Genomic DNA, 27574 nt, shown 5'->3' with positions numbered 1-27574 from the left:
CTATATTAATTTCTCGTTATTATACAATATCAGCAGCTTCACTTGTATTTCTAGAAGCCTTGATGAGAGATTGCAAGAGATTAATATTTGAGTGTATGTTTATTGTGATTCTGATGGGAATCTACAAGAACTGACAAAGACGTTTTTATTTTAAAAAGTTGTTTAATAAAAGAAACACTGTGAGTGAAAATGTATACAACCCATGACCTGAACTTTGTCATTAGTCCAAACCTGTTTTCACCCTGGACACTGATCAGTGTAAAAACAAACAAGAAAACGTTCACCACAGCAAATAGAAATAGGACATTTTTGCTACCTAGCAGCATGCTGCTAAGCAATGTCAACACATTACAAAAATTAAAAGTATTTCTGATGTTTTCTAATACACAAAAATAATGCTGTCTCAATGATCCAAAATATCAGGCTATATCAAGACCTAGACACATCATACCACCTATAAAAGAACAATGATGCGTGTGTCTTTCCATGTAGTCATGCATGGGCAGACTCTGCAGAACACTGTTGAGTCTAGGTAACAAATGTCCTTTTCTCTCTCCCAGTCTCCCCATCCCCAGTGACACACAAATAAAAACAAACACATATCAGCATTCCTGGGCCTCGCTCAGTACTCAATTTCATTAAAATTTTCAGAAAATCCTGAGTATGAGATGCTGTCTCCAGGATCTAGAGAAAGAGCGAAAGAGAGAGTTATAAAAAGTATAAACATATGTACAAATACATCCTCTATGTCTTACAGGGTGCCATATTACTGCTGCCTTGGTAAACACATTCAGATAACTACTGTAACAGTATGTGAGAAAAATCCCAGTGAGAACTGCAGTAAAGAAAGCACCTGCTCCCCCACCTGCTGTTACGTAGTCACCTGACCTCACACAACCTACTACAATACATCACATTAAAGAATGAGAGGATGAGGCGATGCATGGCACTTCCTGTTCAACCTTCAGGTTATGTGTTTGACTTCACATACTATACAATTCACAAGAAGACATTTATGTAACCATTCATGATAGTTGAAATTGCAAAGCATGACATCGTAGGGCAATGATGATGTAACACATTTTTGTCCAATCTATTCATTTATTGAAAAATATAAACTGTTAAATAAAATAAAAAAACGATATATAAATAAACTGAAGAATAATTTAATTAGTTTGCCTAATCTTATTTTATAAGTCAAAGTATTTAAAAGTTATTTTAAAAAAAGGTAAAAAGTTATTATTCCTATAAAAAATTAACGTTTTATGCATATATATATACACACACACACACACACACACACACACACACACATACAGTCATGGCCAAAAATATCGGCACCCTTGGTAAATATGATCAAAGGAGGCTGTGAAAATTAATCTGCATTGTTAATCCTTTTGATCTTTTATTTAAAAGATTCACAAAACTCTAACCTTTCATTGGATAATAAGAATTTAAAATGGAGGGAAATATCATTATGAAATAAATGTTTTTCTCAAATACATGTTGGACACAATTATTGGCACCCCTAGAAATTCTTATGAGTAAACTATCTCTGAAGTATATTCCCATTCATATTCACAATTATGAGCACTCCAGGGTGATTATGAACATGAAATTATCCAGCCATGGCTTCCTGTTTCACAGAAATATAAATAGGAGGGAAAACAAAGCCCAAATTCCCTTAATCATCCATCACAATGAGAAAAACCAAAGAATATATTTCTGATGTGCAGCAAAAGATAATTGAGCTTCACAAATTAGTGAAGTGGCTTTAAGAAAAGAGCTAGAGCAGTGAAAATGCCCATTTCCACCATCAGGGCAATAATTAAGAATTTACAATCAACAGAAAATGTTAAGAAACTGCCTGGAAGAGGACGTGTGTCTATATCGTCCTAATGCACGGTGAGGAGGAGAGTTTGAGTGGCTAAAGACTCTTCAAGGATCACAGCTGGAGAACTGCAGAAAATAGTTGAGTCTCGGGGTCAGAAAACCTTTAAAAGAAATAGTCAAACAGCACCTACATCACCCCATGTTGTTTGGGAGGGTTTCAAGAAAAATTCTCCTAGCTCATCCAAAAACAAACTCCAGCATATTCAGTTATCAGACACGACTGGAACTTCTAATGGGACTGGCTTTTATGGTCAGATGAAACTAAAAAATTAGATTTTTAGCAGCAAACACTCAAGATGGGTTTGGTGAACACAGGGATAAAAAGTACCCCATGTGTACGATGAAATATACTGCTGTATTTTTACATGGCATCATGGATTTTATCAAATACCAACAGATAAAAAATCAATAAGTGACTGACTCTGTTAGAAATCTTATAATGGACCATGTTTGGATCTTCCAACCGTACAATACTCCAAACACAAACCTCAAAAACAACACAAAAATGGGTCACTGAGCACAAAACCAAGCTTCTGCTGGCCATTCCAGTCCTCTGACCTGAACCCTGTAGAAAATGCGTGAGGTGAACTGAAGAGAAGAAGCACCAACATGGAGCTGTGAATCTGAAGGATCTGGAGTGATTCTGGATGAAGGAATGGTCTCTGATCTCTTGTCAGGTGTTCTCTAACCTCATCAGGCATTATAGTAGAAGATTTAGAGCTGTTAAACTAGCAAATTTGTGGCCAATGTGTATTAGAGAAAAACATTTATTTCATAATGAAATTTCACCCCATTTTAAATTCTTCTTATCCAATGAAAGGTTAGATTTTTGTGATTTTTTTATATAAAAGATCAAAAGGATTAACAATGCAGATTCATTTTCACAGCCTTCTTTGATCATATTTACCAAGGGGGACGATATTTTGGGCCATGACTGTACATTAAGATGCACATTGTTTGCAGATCTTCACCTGCTGTGACAGCTGATGCCATGTATATACCATGGTGTGAAAAAGTGTTGGCCACCTTCCTGATTTTTTATTTTTTATTTTTTAGAAGATACTTTGAAGAATCCTTGTAATTAAACAGTTGATGGTCCCCATTTCCCTATATGGACTTCAATTGGGACCAACAACTGTTTGGTTCTTCAAAATATCTTCTTTTGTGCTCAACATAAGAAAGAAACCTCATCAGGTTTGGAGAGAAATGAGTAAATGATGACAACATTTTCATTTTTGGTTGAACTATCCCTTTAAAATATCAGATATTTTGAGCTTGTTATGCCATTGCAGTCATTAAAAACTTTTACTCTGAAAAATATATATAAAAAAATGTTTTAAATATATATTTTAAAAATGCATTGTCATTTTGGTCCTAAACTGTTCACTCACCATTGCATGGTCCCTTTTTAAACACAATATCATCGATTGCAATGTCACTCCTTATTGAGGATCCTCTGATAGCTTCAAATATAATCTGCAAACAATTAGGGAGACATTAAACCTTTCAGTGACGTTTTACATGCAAAAACGCAACACAGTAATATTCGCAGCGACACTCCATCAGTTTCCTGGCACCTCAAGTACCATTATCTCAGCGATCAAATGGTTACTTTGATATCGACATTATAAAAGATGTATTTCAAGGCATTTTTCAACAACAAAGGAAGTAAGATAGTGTCTCTAACCCAGTGCCTTGTGTAACACTCGTAATCCACCGTGGCCTTCATCCAGGACACACTTTGTTCTCCTTGTCTTGTCCAAAGCAATCTCTCCCTGTCCCCCTTATGCAGCAGGACGTTAAGAGTTCCTGTGCCTGAGCCATGCATGTGGTAGAAGAAGATCAGACACTGAGGTCCAGCTGAACCCCTCAGCTCGGTGGACATGAGCTTGGCCGGTTGCTTGGGTAACATGTGAGATGCCTCAATGTACATGTAATAGCCTTGAAATCAGAGCAGGAAAGACTTAGCATACACTGTCTCATTACATCAACAATGTTAATAAAGCATTTCATGCTGATGCATACATTTGACTCACCTACCCCTAAGGTGTGATCCCCCTTGGGTCCTGTGTAAGACGTGGGTGTATGTCCCCTAATCCGTAACCAATGTTCTTTTTTAGCTTTCTTTTTCTGGGTATAGCCGCAGTCCCCAATTTCAAAGTTACAATGTCCAGGAGGTGGATTCAAGGGGCCTAAACAGAGCACAAAAGTTCCACCATATTAGGCTTTGAAATGGTTAAAAGCTTGTCTATTTCTGTCCACCACAGCCGGCACTGCCCATTTAATGTCTATGTTTGTGAGGGCAGATGTTCTCCTTTGCCATGGAATAAATGTCTATAAACAGAATATTTAAGAAACTTAGACAGGGGCCTTGCCCATTTCCTAAGCCACATTGTTTAAAACATGCTCACAACTGACAAGAAACTTCTGCCAAGCAACCTGTAAGTAATACAGTTTACTCTTTATTAGAACAATCAACTACTTAAATCTTTTTCAAGTCATGGGTTTTAATCCCATAAAAGCAGCACAACTGGGTCAAACACCATGTTATTGTTTGGACAATTCTAAATATGGGGACAGTTTTAGACAAACCCAAGTCAGAGAAACAAATACCTATCCAAGCAAAACATTTCTTCATGCTTATTTTAATAGAAAAGCACACATAATATTTTAGTTGTTCTCCATTTAAGTGAGCATCTGGAAATATGCACACAATAAATTAATCAACTAATCCAAAAAAATTCAGACAGTGAATGTTTCGTATAGCTCCTCTATGATCAAATCACTGCTCTTTGAGTTTGAGTTTTAGTATAGTGTTTGATTTATTTTCATTTCAGTTTTGATTTAGTGATTTTAGAACTTCAGTTAAAACTTGTTTTATTTTATTTAGTTGCAAAGGCAAAAATTTTAAATGTTCATCTAATATTCATATTTTATTTTATTTAAGGTTCATATAAATTAACGAAAACATTTTTATATATATAGTTTTAGTCAGATCATACATATTCATACATTCAGATCATAAAATTCCGTCATCTTACGAATCCAGGAATTTGCGTCTCTCTCAAAAAAAAAAATTATCAACATTAATTTATATTTTACTTTTAGGGCTATATTATCATTATACTCCCCTGATAATACAGTCCTATAAATTAATATTTGTATAGATAGAGGCCCATTTCGATAGTTTATGCAGTTTGATTGTTTACTGTCTCACTGCGGCGAAGCAGCCATGAAACTTCATGTGAAGAATTTCAAAGATTTCTGTGATTCAAGCCTCCATTGTACTAAAAATACACACAATACCACACAGTGTGTCCAAATGGCACTTGGCAGTAGTCAAAAAATTCAAACATTTCATGTGGTCATGAGGCAAAAAAGCAACACCACACTTATATAGACACAATTGCAAATTGTTGACAGCTGATCTTAATCAATGAGGGATAATTGTCATGCCAACAATTTCCCTTCACAAAAAACATACAAGATCCATCTCTTCATTTAATCCTGTTGGGGTTAATGATTTCAACTCAAAAATCCAAAAAGCCTCTCTTTGTATCAATTTTCTATCATGGTTACCACCACTCCTATGTAAAAGAACCCTCTCAATGCCCAGGAATTTGAAATCAGAAAAAAGAATGTTTTGCAGACTCAAAATGACGAAAAAACGGAGAAATATGATCCTGTCTCCTGATAGCGCTCATATGTTCAACAATTCTAGTGCGCAATGCACGTTTTGTTTTTCCAACATACAGTAAAGGGCAAGAACACAAAATTATGTATATCACATGTGTTGTTTTGCATGTGATCAATTGTTTAATTTTATAAATTTTACCCGTTTGTGGATTTGTAAATGAATTGCATTTTAAATAATGCGAACAGGCAACACAATCTTTACACGGAAAATTTCCATGGGCATCAGAGAGGGTCCCAGGAGTGGGGATCTGCACGCACAAATTTATCCCGTAAATTTGGAGGCCTGGACTGAACAAAGAGAGGTGGATCAGTGAACAGGCCTGACAAATCACAATCACTCTGTATGATATGCCAATGATTATTGACTGCCTTTGGACTCAAGGGACTAAAAGTAGATTTGAATACACAAGAAAACTTCTTATTCTTGGGGGTCAAGCTGGTATCTTCTGGCAAAGATCTAATTTTGTCTAAAGCAGTATCGAGCCACTTGATTGGATATCCCCGAGATCTAAAATCGCTATATACAAATTCTGGGCTTTGGCTTCAAAATCATCCTTGTTAGAACAAATGTGAAAAAGTCTCAAAAACTGGCTACACGGCAGACCACATTTCAAAGACATGGGATGAGCAGTCTTTGCATGTAAAAGTTTTTTGCAGTTTCCTTTCTATATAGAGAAGATACAAGTTGGCCATTGATCACAGAGATGTTTGTGTCCAAAAACTTCATGTCTATTGTCCCCACATGATAGGTAAACTTAATGGATGGCCTAAGACAATTCATATACAAGGCAAAAGCTTCGAAATCACTGGCAGAGCCTTTGTAGATAATAAAACAGTCATCAATATATCTTTTGAACAATACCAAATTATTAATGAAAGGATTATTATTCAAGACATATTGATCTTCAAGATAACCAAGGTATAGGTTTGCATAGTCAGGGGCCATAGTGGCACCCATTGCTGTGCCCTCAATTTGTAAATAAAACTTCTTCTCAAAAAGGAAATAGTTCTTTGTCAAAACCAATTCAGCCATATCCACAATAAATTTGGTTGGTAGACCTTCATCAATGCGTAAATCAAGAAAATATTTCAATGCCACTTTTGCATATGAAAAATAAATAATTAGATTTTTGCTAGACCTTTTTTGGTCTGTTTTTTTGCAGTGTGCGGACAAATTCAGCTACCTATTGGACTAAAAACGTTCTTCTCTTTGTTCTACGCACCTGAGAACCTTTGTTTTGTTTGTTCTGAGCGCACACAATTCCTGCTTTATAAAATTTCATGTGGACAAGACTCTTATGTCCCTTTTCTATAAATATTACATTGAGTCGATCTTAAAATTTTCTACAATATGTTGGTATGGCAATCTTAGTGTTAAGGCTAAAAATGCTTTGTCCAGAACAGTAAAGGTCAGCAGTAAAATTTTAGGCACTGAGCAGAGTAATCTTACTGGCCTGTACAATAGGCAGGTGGTGCGGAAAGCCAACTCTATATTTTATTGGTCAGTGATCATCCCCTGTACGCTGAGTAGTTTTTACCTTCTGGTTTATGGCTTAGATTTCCTTTAGTGAAGAGTAATCGATACAGATGCTCATTTATTCCTACAGCAATATTCATGCTAAATGTAGGTAATGGTGATGGTTAGTGGTTAATTGTTTTTTTGTGGGGTGGGTGAGGTTGTAAATTGTATTATTAGGGTTGTGTTATCGTATTGCTTTTGTGCTTTTTAGGTTTTGTGTATGTCTTGCTGCAAAACTAATTGCCCCTTGGGGGACATGAATAAAGTTGAATGAATGAAAAAGGATTTCCAAATGCCTTTTGAAATAATTTCTGCTTTTAAATTCGAGAGATGTGGATGTAGACAATACCACATGATCCTGGTGTTTGTTAAAAAACAGTAGGTGAATCAGCCAGGAATTATCTTGTGGGCGGTGGGAGCAAAATGGTGATAAAGCATCCTGTAATAAACTTATATCATGTAACACAATTACCATCTGAATAGGTCTTTTTCTCATTGTCAAAAGGGCAGAAGTACCTGTAGCAACCCGACAGTCTCCAAGGGTCACTGAGATGTCATCGAGAGACACAAGCCCACAGTCCCAGAAGTTTCTGCAGATGCTGACAAATGCTAACTTAAAGGGAAGTTAAGATAAAAAAGTCCATTATGACAAATAGTTAAAATATGGAAAAACATGGTCTAGTTCTAATATGTCATAATTTTACCCAAAAACAAAACAAAAATGTCTATTAAATATAAATTATTTTAAAAGACAATCCAAATAACCCATGTAATTTGTCCTTAACATTTACAGTACAGACCTAAGTTTAAAACGCTTAGATTTTTTGTGTTTTTTCTCATAAATTGCTGTGACATTTTGAGGAGGCACTAAATATAAGACAAATGGACACGCTATTAATGGGGTTTTGATGTGGTTTGCCTGTAGACAGACACTCCATTCAAAAGTGTTTTGTGCTTCACTTATTATCCCTGAGATTACAAAAGGAATTCACACACGGGGTGACCCAAAGTTCAATAAAAGATTTGTTACGGCTTATTATTTGAAAATGGCAAGAAAATAATTTACTAAAACAAAAAAGTATTAAAACTTAATTTGTGCTAATCATTCAGGACAATGTCCTTCTATCACCTATAATCTGAAGAACACTTAAACCTTTATGTTGTAACTGTTTTCTATTTGAATATATTTTAAATATAAAAAATATATTATATTAAATATATTTATATATTTCAATACTATTTGAAATAATATTTAAATATAAATATATTTTAAATATTTAATATATTTATTTATTTTTAATTCCTGAGATGGCAAAAGTGAATTTTCTGTACCCATTACTGCAGTCTTCAGTGTCACATGATCCTTCAGAAATCATTCTAATATTGTAACGGGGACGCTGAGGCAGAAGTTGAATCCATTTGCGGATGTTTATTAAGAAAAGCAGAGTACACAAAACAGGTAGGACGTCGGTGTCAGAAGGCAGTCTAAGGCAGATGCAACATAAACGTATTCCAGGCAGCGGTGAGATAAAGCAGGCAGAGGGTCAATACCGGGTGATCAGTCCAATTAAACAAACGTAGCAAGAAGGGGAAATCGAGAGAGCAAAAGACAAAGGCAGGCAAAAGGGGTCAAACCATAAAGCAGTCCTCACTGGCAAACAATCCAAAAGGGGCGATCCGTAAACTCGATAATCCAGAGGCAAAACAAGACGGCAACAGGTAATCAGACAGGGTATATGAAAAACGCTCGGTAAGGCAGGTGAAACTGGCAATACTTCGCAAGGTGGAAGCACATGGTGATCGCTTTTAAAGTACCAAACAGGAAGTGGAAGTAGAAGCAGCAGAGGGAGCATGCAGTCAGTATTCAGGTGAGGGCTCCCTCTGCTGGCGTGGCGTTACAGAATCCCCCCCCCTAGGAGCGACTCCCGGAGCTCGACGTGGCCGCCCCCGTGGTCGTGGTGCAGGTCGGTCGGGTCTGGCTCGATGAAATTCCTCGATGAGTGATGGGTCTAGGATGTCGCGGGCGGCTACCCACGATCTCTCCTCAGGTCCATATCCCTCCCAGTCCACCAAGTACTGGAGCTGACCCCCTCGCCGACGCGAGTCCAGCAACTCGTGCACCTGGTAAGCGGGAGTCCCGTCAATGTCCAAGGGTGGCGGTGGTTCTGGGGCTTCATGGCCGGGGTCAGCATCCGGGTGGACCGGTTTCAGGAGGGAGACATGGAAAGAGGGAGAGATACGATAGTTAACAGGAAGCTCTAACTGGTAGGTAACCTCATTAATTCTACGAAGAATTTTAAAAGGACCAACGTACCTTGGGGAGAGCTTCCTGCTGGGTAGCCGCAATTTGATGTCCCGAGTGGAGAGCCAGACCCGTTGCCCAGGTTGGTAGGGAGGGTGTGGACGGCGTCGTCTGTTAGCCTGTATTTCCTGTGTCCTAACAGCCCGCTGAAGACGAACATGAGCACTGTCCCACACCCTCTCACTACGCCTTATCCAGTCATCGACCGCTGGAACCGAGGAGGGTTCGCCAGACCACGGGAACATCGGTGGTTGAAACCCCAGGACACACTGAAAGGGGGTGAGACCTGTAGACGAGTGGGTGAGCGAGTTTTGGGCGTATTCTGCCCATGGGAGGAATTCCGACCATCTATGTTGTTCACGGTTACAGTAGGTTCTCAGATATCGTCCAATCTCCTGATTCAATCTTTCCACCTGGCCATTGGCTTGAGGATGATATCCTGAAGTCAGACTCACGTTAATATCCAACTGTTTGCAGAATGCCCTCCATACTTGAGAAGTGAATTGGGTGCCCCTATCACTCACTATGTCTTCCGGGAGGCCATAGATGCGAAACACATTGTGGAAGAGAGCAAGAGCGGTTTCCATGGCAGAGGGCAGGCCTTTTAGGGGGATGAGACGACAGGATTTGGAGAATCGATCGATGGTTACCAGTATTGCTGTGAAGTCGTTGGAGGGTGGTAGGTCGGTGATGAAGTCGATGGATAGGTGTGACCATGGACGTTGTGGTATGGGGAGTGGGCGTAGAAGACCAGAGGGCAATTCTTTGGGGGTCTTAGACTGAGCACAGAGGGAGCATGATTTCACAAATGTTGTTACATCTCTGTTCATGGAGGGCCACCAGAATGTGTTCTTAGTTAAATGGAGAGTACGTGAGATACCTGGATGCCCGGAGCTTAGGGAAGAATGCACCCATTGCATCACTCGATTCCGTAGAGTACTTGGTACAAATTGCTGGTTGGGGGGACAGTTTGTGGGTGGTGGTTCGTTCTGTTGCTCACGCTGAATCTCCTCCATGATATCCCAAGAGATGGGAGCCAGGATAACCGTGGGAGGAAGTATTGGTTCTGGGGATTGTTGTTCGATAGGAGGATCGTGGCGTCGTGAGAGAGCGTCCGCTTTACTATTCTGACTGCCCGGCCTGTAGGTTACCGTAAACTGAAAGCGAGTGAAGAAGAGTGCCCAGCGAGCCTGCCTTGGATTTAGACGTTTCGCTCCCTTGATGTATTCTAGGTTCTTATGGTCTGTGATTACTTGGAAGGGGTGAGTGGCACCTTCAAGCCAATGTCGCCACTCCTCAATTGCTGCTTTCATTGATAAAAGTTCCTTGTTCCCCACGTCGTAGTTACGCTCTGCCTGAGTCAGTTTCCTGGAGAAGAAAGCACATGGAAACAATTTGCCTGGCTGACCGTGTCTCTGTGACAAGACTGCCCCTATACCACAATCAGAAGCGTCCACCTCCACTATAAAGGGCAAATTTGGATCAGGATGTTTCAGGATGGGGGCCGAGGTGAATCTCTCTTTTAGGGAGACGAAAGCTTGACTGGCCGCTTCGGTCCATGCTAGTTTGGATGGTTTACCTTTTAGGAGGGATGTTAAGGGGGCTGCAATCATGCTGTAATCACGGATGAACCTCCTATAAAAGTTAGCAAATCCCAGGAACCGTTGCAACTCCTTTACTGTGGTGGGTTGTGGCCATTCGACGACTGCTTGGATTTTGGAAATGTCCATTTTAACCCCTTGATGACTGATATGGTACCCGAGGAACGAGGTTTGACGAACGTGAAATTCACATTTTTCTGCCTTTACATACAGTTGATTCTGTAGGAGTCTTGATAGGACGGTACGTACATGATCAACGTGATCTTCCTCTGTCTTGGAATATACTAGAATATCGTCAATATAGGCGATCACATACTTGTTGAGCAGGTCCTTGAAGATCTCATTGATGAACGACTGAAACACAGCTGGAGAGTTGGCCATCCCATACGGCATCACCCGGTACTCGTAGTGCCCCCTAGTGGTGAGGAAGGCGGTTTTCCATTCATCACCCTCACGGATTCGAATGAGATTGTAAGCGCTTCGTAGGTCAAGTTTGGTGTATATGGTGGCTTCACGTAACTGTTCTAAGGCAGAGGGTACTAGAGGGAGGGGGTAACGAAATTTAACTGTGACATTATTCAGGCCTCTATAGTCTATGCAGGGTCTTAGTCCTCCGTCCTTCTTCTCGACAAAGAAAAACCCTGCTGCCGCGGGAGAAGTAGAAGGTTGTATGAATCCGGAGTCTAGAGCCTCGTTAATATATTCCTCCATGGCTTGACTTTCCTTTTGTGAAAGGGGGTAAACTTTACTTTTAGGGGGCATGGCATTCGGGAGGAGCTCAATGGCACAATCCCAGGGACGATGTGGTGGAAGTTGGGCTGCCTTGGTCTTACTGAACACCTCAGATACGTCGTGATAGCAGGAGGGAATGGTAACGTCCTTGTGAGTGAGGGGACTTTCTACCGTGGTGGTGTAACAGGGTTGGGGTTTTGCGGAAAGACAGTTCTTTTGACAGAAGGCGGACCAATGTGTTAGCTCACCATGATACCAGGAGATGTCGGGGTCGTGAATCGAAAGCCAGGGGAATCCCAAGATTACCTCATGCTTGGGAGAGTCAACGACGTAGAATGAAATAGATTCCTGGTGCAGCAGGCCGACCTTGAGTGTGAGTGTCTTGGTTTGATAAGTGATTCCTTCTCCGATGAGGGCGTCATCAATGGCTTTGATCTTTATGGGGGGTGTGCAAGGTTGAACGGGGATCTGGTATTCCTCCACCACAGTCCGGTTGATGATGTTTAACGCTGCTCCCGAGTCTATCAAGGCAGTAAGTTCAAGAGACAGAGTATCATTTTCTAGGGTAATGGGAAAGGTGAGAGATCGGTTGGTAAGTAAGGCAAAGTGGTTAATATTTACCCTGGTGTTGGATGGACGTTTCTGAGGGCATCCTAGACTGCGATGGCCTGTTCCCCCGCAGTAGAAACACAAGTTGTTAGTGCGACGTCTTTCCTTCTCCTCCGCTGACAATCTTGAAATGTTGATCTGCATGGGTTCCTCCCATGGAGAAGATATGGGTGTTGGTGCTATTGCGAATTTACGGGGGTTACTCCTTTCAGGTTTGGGTTTGGAGTGTTGTCTCATGAGGTTATCAATCTTTACCGTGAGCGAGACGAAATCAGAAAAGGACAAATCCTCTTTGCGGCAAGCCAGTTCAGCCTGTAGAGCAGGATTAAGACTGTGGAAAAACATAGCTTTCAATGAGACATCATTCCATCCACTTTGAGCAGCCAGAGTTCGGAAGTTAATGGCATATTCCGCAGCTGTACGATCACCTTGCTGAAGTCCGATCAATTGTGTCGAAACATCCCTGCCCCCTGCGGGATATTCAAACACCTCACGGAGTTGGTCCATGAAATAGTTAACTGAGCATCTGAACCGAACGTCCGCATCCCACACTGCTGAAGCCCAATCGATGGCTCTGCCCGTTAACAGTGTCATAAGGAAAGCACACTTTGTTTCTTCGGTTTCGAATTTGTCTTTCTGGTGGTCGAAATATAACTTAACTTGACGAATAAATCCTTTACATAACTCAGCAGTACCATCGAACTTGTCAGGGAGAGCAAAGCTTACCGTTCTAGGCGTGGGAGGAGGTAGCGATCGGATGTACTGTGTTAGGTGCTCGTTGACGGACTGGAGTTTGCTGAGTTGTTCCTGATAGCTCTTTAATAATTCTCCTTGATAAGCAAATGCCGCTTGGAGGTTAGAAACATCCGCTGGATTCATTGTAGGCGAAGTATTCTGTAACGGGGACGCTGAGGCAGAAGTTGAATCCATTTGCGGATGTTTATTAAGAAAAGCAGAGTACACAAAACAGGTAGGACGTCGGTGTCAGAAGGCAGTCTAAGGCAGATGCAACATAAACGTATTCCAGGCAGCGGTGAGATAAAGCAGGCAGAGGGTCAATACCGGGTGATCAGTCCAATTAAACAAACGTAGCAAGAAGGGGAAATCGAGAGAGCAAAAGACAAAGGCAGGCAAAAGGGGTCAAACCATAAAGCAGTCCTCACTGGCAAACAATCCAAAAGGGGCGATCCGTAAACTCGATAATCCAGAGGCAAAACAAGACGGCAACAGGTAATCAGACAGGGTATATGAAAAACGCTCGGTAAGGCAGGTGAAACTGGCAATACTTCGCAAGGTGGAAGCACATGGTGATCGCTTTTAAAGTACCAAACAGGAAGTGGAAGTAGAAGCAGCAGAGGGAGCATGCAGTCAGTATTCAGGTGAGGGCTCCCTCTGCTGGCGTGGCGTTACAAATATACTGATTTACTGCTCAAGAAACATTTGATATTATTATCAATGTTAAAAACAGCTGATTAATGATTTTTTTTTTCAGGATTCTTTGATAAACAGAAAGTTCAAGAGAACAGCATGTATTTGAAATGGCAATATTGTGTTTATAAAGTCTTTGCTGACATTTTGATCAATTTAATGCATACTTGCTGAATAAAAGTAATTTATTAATTTTTTAGTAATTAAACTAATTTATTTATCTATTTATTTTAAATATTCCTGACCCCAAAGGGTGGTGTACACAAAAACAAAGTAATAAAAACAATGTCATACTCTACTGAATAGTGAAATAAATTAAAATTAGTCATTATCATGCACACAACCCAGTCTTGAGGAAACTCATATTTAACAACAATCCGTTCATTTTACACTTACCTTAGTAGGCATGGGCTTTAGATATGTGACTTCCACCTCTGTCCAAACATCTTTAGACCTCTCAGACACGGTCCAGATCTTCTCCTGAGCTATGTTGTTTTCATCATAGACATAGAGAGCCAGAGCATTATCTATTTTCATGAAGCCATGCAGGGCATAGTAGAACCTGAGGCAGTATTTATGGTTCCCTGGTAGGGACGGTCCAAAAAGACGGCCCACATACCCTGGACGAGAGGTATGACGAGTGTTGGCCAGGAGAAAAGACCCTGTGCATGTAATGGACAGATATGAAAAATTTATAAGTCATAAATCATCAGTGAAATAAATGATTTTTTATGAATGTTATCTTATTTTGTAACTTTTTTGTTCCTTAAGTTTTCCTCTTCTATCATATTAAAGGAATAGTTAACCCCCAAATTTAAATTTGCTTAAAATTTTGTCATCCTCATGTAGGCTATATGAATTTGTTTCTTCATCAGAACAGATTTGGAGAAATTTAGCTTGCTCAGTAATGAATCCTCTGCAGTGAATGGGTGCCATCAGAATAACAGCCCAAACAGTTGATAAAAACATCACAATAATCCACAAGAAATTCACACGATTCCATGTCTTGTGAAGTGAAAAGCTGCGGGTTTGTAATAAACAGATCCATCATTTAGGAGTTTTAACTTTAAATCGTCACTTCCAAATCCAACCATCCATAATACATAATAATGCTTTCTTCAGTAAAATTGTGAATTATTGTGATGCTTTTTTCAGCTGTTAAAACTCTAACGGCACCCATTCAGGTCATCAGGTCATTCATTCTCATCAGGGGATCCACTGGTGAGCAAGTGATGTAATGCTAAATTTCTCCAAATCTGTTCTGTTGAAAAAACAAACTCATTAACATTGTTTAATCAAATGAGTACATCTTGATTTTGGGGTATTTATCTATTCATTTAATAGTTATTCACTATGAACACTGATTTACTTCAAATTAAATAAATATACATTAAGTAGGAAGTTGTAGGAATCTCACTGATTAAAAGAGCTCCATAACATTGAACTTCATTGAGTCAAATGCACATAAAAAATATCATTTAGACAGTATGTGATGTAAATGTATGATATTTACATAAATTAGACTCTTTATAAAAAGAGTCTAAAAGTATGATTAAAAATTTCTTCATCAGGCTTGTACACATTTTTTTTTAAGCCAGATTCCACAAATTTGGTGAATTGATGAAAAGAACAGTCTCACTTCGCACCAGTGCCTGTAGTGTGATCCCCGATGCGGTAAACATTTGGTTTCATAGAGACCCTGTTCCACACTGAACCTTCCTGATAATACTGACACAGGCCCTCCTCAAAGTCACAGTTTGCCACAGAGGGGTCAAACGCTGGCTCTGGAACACGAAGCACATGAAGTTAACTCACATCATGAACATCTCCCACACTTTCTGTAAAATGGAACTGCTGACTAAATGGAATGTTAGTGTGGTTGCTACATAACAGCACAACAACAACAAGAAAATTCCCCTTTAAACAGCAATTTTGGGCTTTTTTGGGTTGTTGAATATAACGCTGAAAGCCCCTCTTAGAAAAATTACTTCTTTTTGTCTCAAAGTATATTATGTTGGAAAATATATTTCTTGTTATCAAATATTGGTGGAGCAACATAATTTGATCACAGGAAAATGTAACGTCTCAGTTACATATGTAACCCTCGAAATGTTATGTTGACACTGACATTTGGGGTTTCGCTTGGGACCCCAGTAATATCTGAGTAGTAAAAAACAGGTCAATGAGACATTGGTGAGTGGAAATTGCATGCCCAGCCACTCAGATGGGTATATAAGGAGGTGGTGTGCATTCACTCATTTAGGTTTGGCTTGCATAATGTCTCCGTTCCCTCATTCAGGGAAACAGGTTTACATATGTAACCAAGACCTTACTTTTCAGTCAGTCACTTTCAGCGTTATTAATGTTTGGGCTCCATATGGAAAGCGCCACAACCACTGAAATTTTTTACGAGATCTGGTGATGCAGATGTTGGCAGGTACAAGCTTGCCAAGTAACAGTGGCATTCCACATCATAACCCACCCAGCGCCCTATTGTAAGCCAGAGAACCTTTCATTCGGTTGGGATCGCAAAAAGCAGAACTCACTACAAGGAGGGCCGCAGCCGCTGTTCCTTTTTCCAACAGAAAAAGAACAATAGTTGTGCAAGAGCTGTTGGTACAGTTACAGCCAGATGTATTACAATGGGAAGCAAATCCATGCAGTGAGGGACACTACAGAGGCCACATCCTGGGAGGTAGCATGTGGAGAGTACAAATATGGACTGACCAAGAGGGCAGTACTACATATGGAGTTTCTTCAGTAGACCTCAACTGGAGGTGGAAGAGTCTAATGCAAAAACTGGACAGAAGCAACTCTGTCTAGGGGAAGACACAGGTTTGCCAAGAGGGAAACCATTCTGTGGAAGGAGCACACAAGGGACCACCCGAAGGGAATCACTACATGTGGGGCACTGAGTTCAGTACAGGGGCTGACCAATGGGAATGCAACACAAGTACTGAGCCTGGCCAGCAGCACTGAAAACAACTCGAGGCAGTTGATGAGCCACTGCAGTCAAGGTCCTGTCCAGCAGCCCAAGGCTGCGTGCTCATTGCACACAGTGCCCCAGCCCATTCTGGAGGCATCTGCAACAACAACATGCCTGGACACTTGTTCTAAGTGCACTCCCACCCATAGAAAAGGAAGGTCCGACCAAGGGCTGAAAGTCTGGCATCAAATCAGTGTCATCTGGAGGCCATTTCAAGACTCGGGCCATGTAGCCAGTGCTAAAGCGGTCTCATATGCATCAATCACCACCGTGGCTGCGGATGCCATATCCCCCAGGAGCCTCTGAATTATTTTCAGTGGAACCTCTGTTTTCACCTGAACAAGTTCAGGCAGTTCAGCACTGACTCGTTCATGAGCTTGGCTGTCACAAGTTCAACAAGTAGAGCTTGCTCTTTTCCCAGTTGACCTGAAGCCCCAACTGGCTGAGGCACCGGAGCACTAAGTCCCTGTGTTCACACAACAGATCTCAAGAGTGAGCTAGAATGAGCCAGTTGAGGATACAGATGCCCACCTCCCTTAGTGGTGCAAGGGCACCCTCTGGCTGCCACTGAGGTAGAGAGGACACCACTGAACCTAGGGGGAAGGCTGGTGAACTGAATTGCATAGCATAGTCTGATTGTTTGAATGAGCCAGGCTCCCAGACTCCATACGAGTGGCACCAAAGGGACAACCGATTGCTCCTGCAGAGGTGCAGAGTATGGGAACAGTGGGACCAAACCCCGAAGGTAGAGCGTCCCGGAATAGGGGGGTGAGTGTGGAGTAGCACTTACACAGCACCCGGGATCCCGTTAAGGGCTGGCTAGATATACATTAGAAGAAGCAACGCCTCCTCTAAGCAAAACTTCTTGGCCTGTGGCGAAAGGGAAAGACAAAGCTGGGAGTGAGGAAGCAGCGTGTCACTCACTGCCAGACTGCTTTGTGTATGACCCAGAGACTGAGGAAACTGCTTTTTCATTGAACATTTTGGTACCAGGAAAAAGAAAATAAATTCAACAAAAGATTTTTGAGCAGAGCCGTCACCACCTCCTGGGAAAGAGCAGTTCCCTCCATCTCCGGGTCGCCCATGTCAGGGCTGCTTCTCTGTCTGCTTGGAGGGCTTAGCGGCTGCCTGGAGCACGGGCCTGTGGAAGCTTTATGTTACAAACTGAGGTGTAATAGCAGCCTGCACCGGAGCAGATGTAGGCACCGCAGGTGGATGCCTTTGATGATGAGCAGACTGGAGGCCAGCCCCATGGCGGCTTGGTGGCAGCGGTATCACGCCGGGGCAAGAAATGCTTGATGGTCTTCTTTCAGCTTCTGGACTGCCGAGAACTGCTGTGCAAAGTCCTCAACAGTGTCACTGAAAAGGTCAGCATGCAAGATGGGGGAGTCAAGAAAGCTAGCCTTGTCGGTGTCCCACATCTCAGCAAGGTTGAGCCAGAGATGTCCTCCCAGAAGGAGGAAGCTCAACCGAGTCATCGTCCTCTGAATTGCCTCATCCCTCAGATGCCGCAATCGGCATCTAATCCTCCTCCATAGCCTCAAATGAAATAGACGGATCGCCGCAAGACGGCCTGGCAATCTCCTTCAAAAGCACGATGGCAAGCAACATCATGGAGGAGTGGGAAGTCCGTGAGGACTGGCCTGGCAGAAGAGCCCCCACTTAACCGTGATATTACTGGCAAAACAAAGCTGAATACGCTGTAAACAGAAGATGATTGGAGAAAATCGAGAAGCACATATAGCATCAACCATTTGGCTCAGAAGTAAAAATCTGAATGAGTGGATGCACGGCACTTCCTTACATACCCATGTGCATGGAGGAGTGGCTGGGCATGCAAATTCCACTCGCCAGTGTCTCATTGGCCTGTTTTTTACTACTCAGAGGTGAATGGGGCTCCCAAGGGAAACACCAAACGTCAGTGTCAACGTAACATCAACGTGACCGACTGAAAGGGAACTATTTTATGAGATGGCAATTTCATATGAATTTGTACAATGATAGTTGTTTGAAAAGTATGATTTTTAGAAAAAAAAGGAACCATGAATGTCCAACCCAAACCCCACACCTAAACATTAGCGTCAGAGGTTTGTAAGCAGATCGCACAAAAACTTAGAAATGAGATTGTACAAATTCATATGAATTAGCCACAAATTGGCTAATGCATAAAATAGATACAAATTGTCATTGTAAATTACCTCAAAATCAATCTAAATATTTAATGTAATAACATAACAGATCAGGAATTTGCAGTCTATAGCAATAAATACGTTTAAGAATAATGCCGTGAGAAAAAGTATTATCAAAAAGTTATTTTACTCTGAGGATTGTTCATTCCAATTGTACTACAAATAATTGAACAGCACAGACATTTTGATTCTTCACAGCCTAATCAGCATGGTAGAAATGTACTTAAACAAGAGAAACATAAGTACAGAATACAGTGTGTTTCCATAGCCCCAATTAAAAACATTTCTACAAAAGAGTTAACATATGTTCAGAAAGTTACAGTGCCTGTTGAAAAGAAACCATAAAACTTGCTAGTGGTTTTCAAGCTCTGTAAACAGCTGTATTGTGTTATTTGGGATTATGCACAGTTGCATAAAGCGTGTTAGTGCTTATTATGTAACAGAACCGCACTGACCTGTCTCTGTGTGGCAAAACTCTGGAGAAAAATAAATGTCATCCAAAGCAACATAGCCACCACGAGGACTGTTGAACGCCACCTCAAACACCACCTAGCAAACCAAACACACCAATCAATCTAAATTAGACACATGAAGTGCCCAACATGAAGGGAACAATACTGCACAAACTAATTGATTCATTTGGAAAACCAAAAAGGTTAAAATGGGTTTAGCTTGTAAGCGTAAAAGTAATACAAAAACAATATAAGGTTCAAAGGCATTAGTGAAACTTCAGACAGTGAACTCATCTGCTGGAGAGAATCTCCAGACTCCACACACACTCCTACTCTCATTATTTATATTGTCTCCCAGAGTTGGCTGCTCACACTCAAACATGGCAGCCACAGTGCTAGCTCTTCACTTTATGTTTATACTATTCCTACAGATGCAAAATAAACACTCTTTTCTCCGCAGAACAGAGACTATGTTATGTATAGTAGAAAATATATCACTCTTTGAACTACATTTGGAAATTACTAAAGATATCTCTTACCATTGTTACAGTTAATAATCAGAGCAGTTTAGATCAAATTTATAAGGTCAGTTTTCAATAGAACTATCCATACTTGTTTTCGTTACAACAAATGAGTACAGTTTTCTCTACTCATTGAGGATTTTACTTATAAGAGATTTATAGTATCAGCTTGCTGTTCTCTAATGGAAACAAAATGGATTTGACATGCATGCATTTTAAATTATTTTATTTTTATTTTTATTTTTTACTTAATATGTATTAACATCCAATGAACATTTTAGGATTTTTATTGCCTTTCTTGAATTTGTTCCTTGTTAATGTTTAACATTACATAAGAAACATGAATATTAGCCTGGGAGACAGTAAATGTTGGATAAGCCATCATTTGTAATATGTACTTATTTGTAGATAGATTTTAATGTATGCTATGTATGACTTGTACCTTCAGTATTGTTAAAGATGGAAGATTGAGGATTCATTTCTAACATGTAATATTAGAATATAGTGTCCATTGTTATCAATGGTTCAAAGCTAAGTAAAGATGTTTTTTTTTTTGTTAGAAGTGAAGACATGTTTGAAGTAGAGATTGTATTGGCTTCACTAATGTCATTGTGTTGTGGCCCCAAGCACCACCAACTCTCTCTTGAAACTGCACAATACAGGGACACAAACAAAGTTTGTAGAAGAACTTCACTGACCTCTAAAGGATGTGGTGCCTTAATATCCACTTGCACTAACTTCCAATCTGTTGTCGCATACACATCAGGCCTCCATATCTCATCATAGTGGCCCAGCTGGTCCTTAGTGAAGACTGAGAAGAAATTCCCAATGGCTTGGTCCCTTTGATAGTAAAAGGACAAGCACCCTGCCATTGAAGTGGTAGTCATTGGCGACACCAACTTGGCCACCTCCTGGAACCTTTTAGCATAAACTGAGTCCACATACATGTAGTGACCTAGTTCAGAGTGGAAAAATAAAACAAAGGATGGATTCACAAGGCACATTCCTCAGGGTGAGATAGTAAGCAAGTTCCAAACCAGGAGAATTGTGGGTTGTGAAAAGCCTTGTTGGAGCGCCTGGTATGATTAATTCCAGTTCTTGACCTATTGTGCAGTATGAAGCTATCCTGTCAGTCTGTGTTACCTCTCTCGTTGTTCATGGTGTGGTCATCTGGAAGGTTTGACTGAGGGTCCCGGGCCAAACTCCCACCCACATACCAGTTCACATTGGGATTCCACTGATTACTGTAGCCACACAAGTGGTGCTCCTCAAAGTTGCACTCTAAAACAGACATTAAACATTATTATTATTTAAGACTTTTCATTGTTGTTTTGGGGAGGAAAGTATAATTGCATTAGCACAGTGGTTCTCAATGAGTTAAAAATGGAGGCATTGCAAGCTACATCTACATTGTTGCCCACAGATATGAGAACCAATGAGGATTGTGTGAAGTTTCTTTTTTTTTCAGATGTTTTTGTGTGTGTGCCAGATTTTGAACGAAAAAACTAATTAATTATATTTTTAACACTATCAAATTGTTGAAAAATGTTATAGCGATCTGTCACGCCACATTAAGGAGCGTCAAAACAAAATGTATAATTTTAATTTAGTGAAAGCTGAGACTTTGTTTCTTATCAAAAGTTACAAAGAACAAACCTTATTGCAATTATTGGATGGGAGGCACACACAACAAATATGTTTTCCTTGTTAAAGCATCAAGGATGCTGTGGTCAATAATATGTGTACCCCAAGTATAAAAATAGAGGACTTACCTATACAGTATCCAGGGATGATGTGTATTTCAAAAAGAGCAACGCTATTTCCCATTCCTCTTCTGGGTTTAGCCTCAAATAATAGCTGAATATCAAGAGGTGATAAACAAAGAGAAGTGAAAATATTTGGGCTGTAGCATAGTTACATATGCACCAACTGACATCTATTCAGCTGACAAAAACACTTATTATCTAAAGCCTAGAAAGCTATCTAACTCATCTTCACACGTTTTCAGTAACTCATTAAATCAAACACAGTTTTAGTTTTAAACAGTCTAATTTTAGAGTAAATATAATATCAGAAGGTTCATATCATACACCTCAAGTCAAAACTAGCGTAATGGATTTACTTTTTTCCGATCATAATTCATACAGTAACAACTGTTATTAAACAAAGTCAGTCTCTATTTCTTTGTTTACATAGACCAAGTAATACTCTCAGTCTCTTTCCAAATGTAATTCCCAGAAACTCAGCATTACTACTAGCATAGTAAAACAGCACAAGTGCTTGTCTGATCAAGGGAGAGGCGTATCCACTGTAGTATTATTAACAAAGCGCTCTTTTCTTCACTCAGCTCCACTCAAACCCTCTTTTAAGCTAACAGTCTACTATGAATAATCTTGACTATATTATATCACATACACAACCCTCTTGTTTCCCCACTTTCCATTTAAACACAGGGGTGACTGTGCCATGTCAGGCAGATACCTGGTAAGCCCCAGACATATTACGGACGTCCACACTGGTAATGAGCCAACTGTCTGAGGGTTTGTCCGCCGTCCATAACGTGTAGTCAAAGTTCTCACCCTCAGGTCGCAAGTGCAATTGAAGAGAGCCTGAGCCTGAGATCTGATAGACCAACCGCACACAGCTCCAGTCTCTGAGCTCCAGCTCCGGGCTGACCAGGACATGCTTCTCTTTCTCACCAAAAGATGAGTACTCCGCTGTGATGAAGCGGCCTAATAGAACCAGAAGAAGCATAGTGGTGAGAACATTTGCACAGAAACACAAGTGCATTACATCATAAGCCTAAGAAGAGAACAAAAACACTTCAAAAATGTAAATTATTACTGATTGTTTAAACATTCAGTTGTGTCATTTTTATTGGAGGCTATAACAATGCATCTAGAATTTCCGAAGCCAAATTTGTCAAATGATACAGGGTCCCACAGGGTCATCAGTAATGCACGGAAAACTAAACTAAACTAAGTAAACTAAATAAATAAACTAAATAACTATTAAACTAAGTAAACTAAATAAATTGTCGACTGTTGCACCATTTTAAACTGTGTGCCTATAAACAGGTGTGATCTGTATCAGGTTCTCCAAAATAAAGTGCAAACAATTACAGCAAACAAAGAATCATGGGAGACTCAAGTGTTAATTTAACAGTCCATTTAATCTTCTGACTTCAACAGAACGACTGTTTAGAGCACAGAAATAGGTTATGTTCACATTTAAACAGTTTATTAAAGATAAAATATCAGCTGTCAGATGTAAAGTAATCATATATGTTGTGAACGTATCCAGTTTCCTCTTGTTTAATATGCATCAAACTGCGACATGATGTAAGAGTGTGTTTGCTGCCGTTAGCTTCAGTGATCTCTGATAGCTCCAGATGTTCTCATGATGATTCATTCCAGGTGCCAGATGAAAAAAAAAAAAGCCTTTTTTCTTTTTTCTTTATGACCTCTTATAAAAACACACTTGTTTTCTGCACTTTAGTTTGGCCCTCTTTTGAGATCTCATATATTTAGTCCATGAGCGAATACCAATCATTAATATCCCACTTCTCTGGCCATAACATCAGCTTCTGAGGTAGGTGAAGTCATGTCTTTGGTTAGGTCTATTGACTCGAGTCCCCATTTTATGGAATGATTAAAAATAAACCACAAAGCAGAGAAACAACACCACAATTGCATTAGCATAGTCACAAGGTCAACACAGAGTTGAGCATTTAAAACTAACATAGGGCAACGTATTTCACAACCACAATATAACTAATTGGAGGAAGAGCTGACGTCAATGACCTACATGGCTTATTATAACACACAGTAAAAAGGTTACAGGAAATGTTTCTGTAACTAGTTGCAGAGCTTTTTTAAGTTAATTCATTAACATTATGGTCTCAACAGCACAAAACTTAGTTTCCAGGTAAACAGATGCTTATTTGTTTCCTGACATTTTTTATTTATGGACACAAACACCACACAACAACATCTCTTCTCTGATGACTGTACTATTGTGACAGCAAAAAAAATCCCTCCTCTCCAGAAACCTGTCACCCACATGACAAGCAATCCAGAAATTGTCAAACAACAGCCTATCTTGCTATCCAACCGACCAAATAAAAAATAAAAAAAAGTGTAGAGTATGCACCGGCATAAAATTCTGGTTGCACATGTACTGCAGTGTAAAAAAATGATTTTCAAAAGTTGTAATTATCCTTCAAAATGTTATGTTTAATTCAATGTTTAATGTGCTTATGTTTTATATTTGTAGATTGTAATTGTGTAATTAACTAATAATTAGCTAGAAATTGATTTCTGAGTAAAAATAGTTTCTACCCATTTGTTTTTCAGTCTTTGCTGATGCATTTTACGTCCCACATTTATGTATATTCTAGTGTATTCGTAATAACTGAAGTATACTTTGGGATTAGCCAAGCATTCCCAGAAAAAAACTAAGTTTGGGCACATTATATAGGCTATTGGATAATATAAAAATATTAAAGATCAGTAACAAGCCATACAGCAATAACATATTTATTGGCAATAATAAGCAGAGGGGTAATTTAGCACATAAATATGTGAAGGATAAAGTGCAGTTCTTGCTACACACACACAACTCACTGCAGCAGCTGGAAGTAACCCATTTACTTCTGAGGCTTGAAGGGTTAAATGTGGAGGTGAACTCTGTGAATGTCTGCTGTACATCTCCAAAGGCCTAAAATTATTTCTACAGCTGTCTGAAAATGGCTGGAGAAACAAGGTCACCAGCTCTCCTTTCTTTCTCATCATTTCCATCTCTATCTCAACTCCTTCTAGAAATGTTTTCTTACATAATTTTTGGCTGAATGTACATGAAATAAATAAATACAGTGAATACTCTAAACGTTTTGTGAATTATTTTCACTGTAGCAGAGAGTGGGTATTTGATAAACAGTAACATACATTTCTGGCAAATGTCTGAATCCATTAATTAAACATTTAGTAAAGTGCTTCCACTTTCCTAAAACTAAGAAGTCTGCCTCTGCTGTGTTTCCACTACAAAGTCTGTGTTGTCCAGGAAACAAAACAGAGACACAAATGTGTTGCCCAGTCTTGTTTTATTGACCTGTGGGGGAAAAACTCACTTCACAAGCAAAAGGTTGCGACAGTTGTCAACCAGGCAACCGCCCGACGTATGTTCACTGGATTATACTTCCTTCATCATACTTTGGTTAACAGTCATTCAGAAGCATCTACTCTGTTTTCCCCACAACAGCTGAACCCATCCAGTTGTTCACTAACCATCATAGTTTTTGGCAGAGGAAAAAAACAAAAAGTTAAGCAATGATAACAAGATTATTTTTATAACAGAGCACAGACGGTTATGGAAAGTGCTGCCTGTGCTGAATGCATTATTAAAGTAAATTCAAAATACAAGAAATATACAAAAAAAATTACCAGCATGACAGCATCCTACAGAGCAATTAATAATCTATGACAACTCTTAGCAGTTGTGTCTTGTCAGAATAAGACCAACAGAGATCGGATCAGAAGTCCTGTTATGTACAGCAGGCTTCCTCAATAAAATGCAGATGTGCAACTATTAAGCCTTAAACACTGAAGTAGGACAGCAATTTTTATATGCCCTTTATATAAAATTATGCATTACAATACATCCACAGTGCCTTATAACACACCTGCTCAATATCAAAGTTGTGTGCCATTCAGAATTGAATTGGGAATGTCTTAAATGTCTTTAAAGATGTAAGATTGATAAATGGTGGTTGCAGGTGCAATCAGTAAATATTTGTGTACATTTTGATGGTTTTATTTGGTCATGTCATGTATGTATGTATGTATATGTGACAATGATAAATAAAATTATATTTATCATTTTTATTTATTTATTTATTTGGAGTATATCAAACAAGTAGCCCTTGAGACCATTTTATCCCTTCAGGGAGCCCTCACTCACAAAAAGGTTGGTGACCCCTGATCTAAACAATAATCAACACAAATATTTAGTTAACAACAAATTAAATCTGTTCATCATATAAAGTGATTCAACTGTATCTCTTCATATGTCTTGGATTAAACAGCAGATTTTGATGGTTTCCTTTTATGGCACCTTTATGACCTATTTCTTCTACATTTTGGCTGCCAAAACTTTTAGGAGGGACAGAAACGGGTTCTTGGATTTCTGTAAAATAGCTTAGTTTGTGTTTTGAAGATTAACCAACGTCTTATGGGCTTGGAATGACATGGGAGAGTAAATGATGACAGAACTAAGAATAAACTATAGGGGTAAATATCCCCTTAAGGATCCAAAAAGGGGAAAAACAATTACTCAAGCCCTTGTGGTTCGTTAATTATGAACTAAAACGCAAATGTAGACTATATATAGCACCACCTAGTGTCCCACGCTTCTGTATTGGGGTGCAAGTGTAGGGGGTGGGGATTTTGGAACCATCCAAGTGATGTCTAATTGATGGTCCCTGACAACCAGACACTTTTAGTGCAGAAAAAGAATAACTGGCAAAACAGTACTTCAAATAAATGTGCTTGAGCCCCTAAATAATCAGAAAGTGTCTCATACCTTCCTCGTTGATGGTCCAGGCAGCATAAGTGGGATCAGACGTGTAGTCGCAGCTGTCCGACTCAAAACTGCAAGAGCCCCGCAAAAGCTGCGTCTGAGCCCGCACTAGAAGAGCGACTGCTGAGGATGACATTACATTAGATAAACACTAAACTATAACGCCTCAGCAAGATTTAAAAAAGTTTAAAGTGCTCTGTTAGCAGACATAAATGTGCAAAAAGTCCATTCACAACGAATAAGTCTGTTGATGCAAGGATGCAATAAATTAAACTTGCATAAATTCACAGAAGCATGCAAACGAACTAAATAAAATGATCCATTAGGAAAAAGTGATGACCTACTCAGAAGGGTTGAGAAGTGAAGCAAACTCATAGCTGCTGAAGTTGCAGAGATGCTGGAGTGGAAGCGTGAAGGTCCACTAACGCAGATTGCGTACGGCAGCTCTGAATTCACTCCATGCTTTGACTCTGGCAGAGCCGAACAGAGACAGTGGGAGGAGGGAGTGGTTGTTGGGGTTTCTATTTCAGAACAGGCAATGAATCTCCTTTGGGTAAGGAGTTTGCCGCTGTGTAAGCGTCTGCAGAAATGACAGACTTCCTGCTCATCGCTGACAGAGGATTTAATCACAGCTTTGATGGCGTTAAATCACTCTAATCGTCCGTTTAGTGTAGAGATCAGTGATGTTAAGCAACAGAGTGACTTCTGAATTGCATGTTTAATAACTGAATGCAATTGCAGGTTTACTTAGTAAATGTTAGTGATTTTAATTTTATGGAATAATATTTTAGTTAAGTTGTGTATGTTTAAACAGTGTTTAGACTAATTTACAGCATAGCCTATATATATTTCAATTGTTAAAATGAAACTGTTTAGCATATATCACAAATGAGTCAACATAATATAGCCTACTCATATATTAATTTTATACTTAAAAAATGCTGGGTTAAATACAACCCAGTGCTGGGTAAATATTGGACAGAACACATGCTGGGTTGTTTTCAACCAACAGTTGGGTTGAATATTTAACCCAACCTTCTGGGCAGTAACCCAACCGCTGGGTCTAAACA

At 39.7% G+C, this 27574-nt stretch overlaps 1 protein-coding gene across 1 annotated transcript; it reads right to left on the bottom strand.

Moving 5' to 3' along the window:
• Positions 1-152: 152 nt before the first annotated feature.
• Positions 153-26964, bottom strand: LOC306870071 (MAM domain-containing protein 2-like). Its single transcript, XM_079417114.1, has 14 exons — positions 26849-26964; positions 26508-26624; positions 22410-22660; positions 21701-21785; positions 21072-21209; positions 20627-20883; positions 19411-19504; positions 15427-15564; positions 14177-14442; positions 7625-7721; positions 3930-4085; positions 3581-3834; positions 3285-3369; positions 153-684 (listed from the first exon to the last, which is right to left on the bottom strand). Exons 1-14 carry the CDS (start codon positions 26877-26879, stop codon positions 623-625), a joined length of 2031 nt encoding a protein of 676 aa, XP_079273240.1. The 5' UTR covers positions 26880-26964; the 3' UTR covers positions 153-622.
• Between the last annotated feature and the right edge of the window lie 610 nt (positions 26965-27574).

The sequence above is a fragment of the Barbus barbus genome, assembly GCF_936440315.1.
Source record: "Barbus barbus genome assembly, chromosome: 5".
NCBI lineage: Eukaryota > Metazoa > Chordata > Actinopteri > Cypriniformes > Cyprinidae > Barbus > Barbus barbus.
This window is presented reverse-complemented; position numbering and strand designations above follow the sequence as displayed.

Excerpts from the sequence above, each read along its gene's own strand:
- LOC306870071 (XM_079417114.1), bottom strand. The coding sequence starts at position 26,879 with ATGAGTTTGCTTCACTTCTCAACCCTTCTGA. Across the intron at positions 22,661-26,507 it reads CTGGACCATCAACGAGGAAG|GCCGCTTCATCACAGCGGAG; the intron begins GTATGAGACACT and ends TGGTTCTATTAG. Across the intron at positions 21,210-21,700 it reads CATCCCTGGATACTGTATAG|AGTGCAACTTTGAGGAGCAC; the intron begins GTAAGTCCTCTA and ends TGTCTGTTTTAG.